We start from the raw sequence: 3,563 nt of genomic DNA on the forward strand, positions 1-3,563 counted from the left end.
CAACCGCTACCTTCCCCTATATGCGCCGACTAGGGATCTTCAGAGGCCGTCGAAACTTCGACCACGCGGGCCCAAGCCCTCACACGACACCAGAGGCGAACGACGACACCTGAGGCCAGCTCTTCTTCTCCTCTTCCCTGTGTGCGGCCAAGCCTTCTTCTTCCCTGCGTGAGACCAGCTAGCTCCGGCCGGTTCAGCAACGACCAATTTATCCGTAAATTTTGTTAGGGAATATCCATATATTGCATTAGTCTGTACAATATCCATAAATTTTACCCAATTTATTTATATGTTTTTGTTGGGGAATTTCAGTTTTACTTACCAGAGTTTTCATTTTCTCCCTGAACCAATGTCTTACACTGCAACCTAGCCATCCACAAGCTCTTACTAACCTTGGGAACATATACATGGAATGGTATGTATTAATGTGTTAATCATGTCAAGCCTTTTAGATTGATATAGTGTATGATGTCAGATTAATAACTCATAAGCACCTAGCCTAAATACTTTTTCTCTGGTCATATAGGAACATGATGGGTGCTGCTGCCTCATGTTATAAGGCAACATTGTCTGTGACAACAGGACTTTCTGCTCCTTTCAAAAATTTAGCAATTATATATAAACAGCAGGTAATCATATCTTTTTATCATGTCTGTAATGCTTGCTTATATTTGTTTTGGGAAAATACTTAATTATACAATTTTTTTTTTCTTTCCAAATGGAGAAAGGTTATCATCTATAGAATGGTCACCTTGATTTGTTTTGTTTCTTGCTCTGCCTTTTCCAACTAAAAGAAGATGGCATTGGTAATTTTAAGTTATATGGTTACAGTGAACATTTTGGTTATATGGTTGGTGTTTAGTCTGTTTTGCTTTCCGGTTTCATTTTGTATTATTCTATTTCCTTTTGTTTAAAAGAATATATTTCTTCTTCTCTTCACAATTCAGTTTTTTCTATTATCTAAAGTTTGTTTCTTATATAATAATATAAAAAAAAAAAAAACTACAGGGCAATTACACAAATGTTGTATCTTGCTATAATGAAGTTCTCCGAATTGATCCTTTGGCGACTGATGCACTTGTCAATAGAGGGAAAACATATAAAGAGATTGGGAGAGTTAATGAAGCCATTCAAGATTATATTCGAGCCATCAATATCCGACCTTCAATGGCAGAAGCTCATGCTAATCTAGCTTCTACTTATGAGGACAGGTGTTTAATGATAATTATAAGGGGTTGCAAGCTTTTTATCTGCTTGCATACTTTTTTTTCTTCCATGTTTTAACATAGTATATTTCTGGATTTTGTATGTACAGTGGACATGTTGAAGCTGCTATAAAAAACTATAAGCAAGCACTTTTTCTACGTCCTGATTTTCCAAAAGCAACTTGTAACCTTTTACATACATTACAGGTATTGTGAGAAGTAACTTTACTTTGCATATTAAACTATGTTTTAATTCAGTTTTATTTTTTCTCACTACTGACTGTTATATAAGTCTTTTATGTTACCTAGCATAATAAGTTATTAGTGCTCTAAAAGTCGGGAATGCAACTGAAGTTTCATTACATCTTTTGTGTCATATAGAATATGTATATGGCACATGGGTACGGGCCTTGTAGATTATTGTTTTTCCAGGTCTTCTAGTTTAGCCTCATATACAGTATTAGTGTGCAGAGTATGATCTAATCATTATGTTTTTTGCGAAATTAAAGGCCTCATTTGTGGTGAAACGGCCATTCCTTTTTGCTGTTTGGAAAATGCACTTTTAATTCAATGGTGTACATTTTTACACATTATTGACTTAGCCTATAGTTTCTATGCTGTACTCTTATGTTGCTATGTGAAACTTTGTCTGGATTTTATAACTATTCGTTGTTGGTTTATCTTATCTGATATTTGCATTTGTGCTACTCTCCAGTGTGTTTGTGACTGGGATGATCGTGAAAATAAGTTTATTGAAGTTGAAGGAATTCTGAGAAGACAGATAAAGGTAAAGTGTTGTTTAATTTGATGCTAATTTCCACTTTACCAGTCAGGTTCCACTCTAAATCACTCAATCTTTGCTATTAGATGTCTCTTATTCCTAGTGTGCAACCTTTTCATGCAATAGCCTATCCAATTGATCCAATGCTTGCACTATAGATAAGGTAAGTATTATATTGCCTATATATTGCATTAGTCTGTTCTCTTTATTTACTGTCTTTTTGGTCTTGAAGTAGTTTGTTCACTTTATTTACTGTCTTTTTGGTCTTGTAGTCGTAAATATGTTGCACACTACTCTGTCATTGCATCTCATTTTTCTCTTCCTTCCTTCAATTATCCAGCAGCCTTGCCCATAAAGAGCGAAGGTGAAAGTAAAAGGCTAAGGGTCGGGTAAGTTTGAGATATATATTCTCTCTTCCTTTGTATGTACATACTGCCTATGCATGTTTTCATTTGCTGTTACTGGTTTCGAATTCAGGTATGTTAGCAGCGACTTTGGTAACCATCCTCTGTCTCATCTGATGAGTTCTGTCTTTGGCTGCGTATCCAATTAGAAGTGGAGCATTTTATAGATGTCTCATCCATGTCATCTGATATGATTGACAGGATGATTAACGAGGATAAAATACAAATCCTTGTCAATCTTAATGGTTATACTAAGGTATAGTATAGCTTGAGTTAGCCAGTGAGTGACATTGGGTCAAAGAACCTTGAAACATAATTATTAAGATTTAGTATGAATTTGCTCTTTTTTTCTTGGTGCGTCAGTTTAGTTTGTTTCAGAATTGACGTTCTGTGTTGTGCAGGGGGTAAGAAATGAAATATTTGCCATGCAACCGACCCCTATACAGATTTCTTATATTTTCTTCGCATAAAATAACTTCCCGAAATAAATAAATTATTATTACGTTGTTTTTTAAAAAAAAGATCTTAAGACATATTTGTCTTAAGAATAATAACTAATAAATTTGAAAATATTTGGATAATAATCTTCACGTAAATCTTATAAAAAAATAATTTATTTTGAAATAGAATAATAAAACTTTGCTATTTTATACATTTTTAGTTGTAAATTTTCTTTTATTCGAACAACCCATTTTTACGTTTTATTTTCTAATTTTGGTCTTCTCATATCAATTATTAACTTTTTTATTCGTTAATGTACATAAATTATATTATTGCTCAGAATCCATGGTCTTTTTTTCTTTCTTGATAGGTTTGATATTAGGTGTACATGGTTACAACTACAAGATGATAAAAATTAGTATTACAAAGTGTTCTGATGCCTATAGATATAGATGATTCACAATATGTGTAGTTGGTTAAATTTATTGACTCACATAAGTTTGAAAAGGCTTTTAGTTGTGATTTTCTTTGTAGTTCTTGCATGTTGGCTTGTTCTCATGTTCATTATTGTTCAATTTCGTATGGAACACCTTAAGATGCTTTCCTGAATGGATAACTTTATGATTTTTATGGATGAATAAAAAACTCAAACCACTGAGTTTACTGGAGACTAAAGAATGCTCCTCCTTCTTCCTAATAGATTCAAGATGGCTATGTATATTTGTTTCAATA

At 33.4% G+C, this 3,563-nt stretch overlaps 1 protein-coding gene across 1 annotated transcript; it reads left to right on the forward strand.

Annotated features, from left to right (window-relative positions):
• The first annotated feature begins 353 nt into the window (after positions 1 to 353).
• Positions 354 to 2,144, forward strand: LOC133825482 (probable UDP-N-acetylglucosamine--peptide N-acetylglucosaminyltransferase SEC). The gene is made up of 6 exons (XM_062258414.1): positions 354 to 415; positions 527 to 629; positions 1,009 to 1,211; positions 1,316 to 1,412; positions 1,921 to 1,992; positions 2,073 to 2,144. Exons 1-6 carry the CDS (start codon positions 408 to 410, stop codon positions 2,142 to 2,144), a joined length of 555 nt encoding a protein of 184 aa, XP_062114398.1. The 5' UTR covers positions 354 to 407.
• Positions 2,145 to 3,563: the final 1,419 nt, after the last annotated feature.

The sequence above is a fragment of the Humulus lupulus genome, chromosome 3 (assembly GCF_963169125.1).
Source record: "Humulus lupulus chromosome 3, drHumLupu1.1, whole genome shotgun sequence".
NCBI classification, from domain to species: Eukaryota; Viridiplantae; Streptophyta; class Magnoliopsida; order Rosales; family Cannabaceae; genus Humulus; species Humulus lupulus.

What these genes read in the sequence shown, in the direction of transcription:
- LOC133825482 (XM_062258414.1), top strand. An exon ending in ACCTTTTACATACATTACAG is followed by an intron (nt 1,413 to 1,920) that starts GTATTGTGAGAA and finishes GCTACTCTCCAG; the next exon opens with TGTGTTTGTGACTGGGATGA. An exon ending in TTCTGAGAAGACAGATAAAG is followed by an intron (nt 1,993 to 2,072) that starts GTAAAGTGTTGT and finishes CTTTGCTATTAG; the next exon opens with ATGTCTCTTATTCCTAGTGT.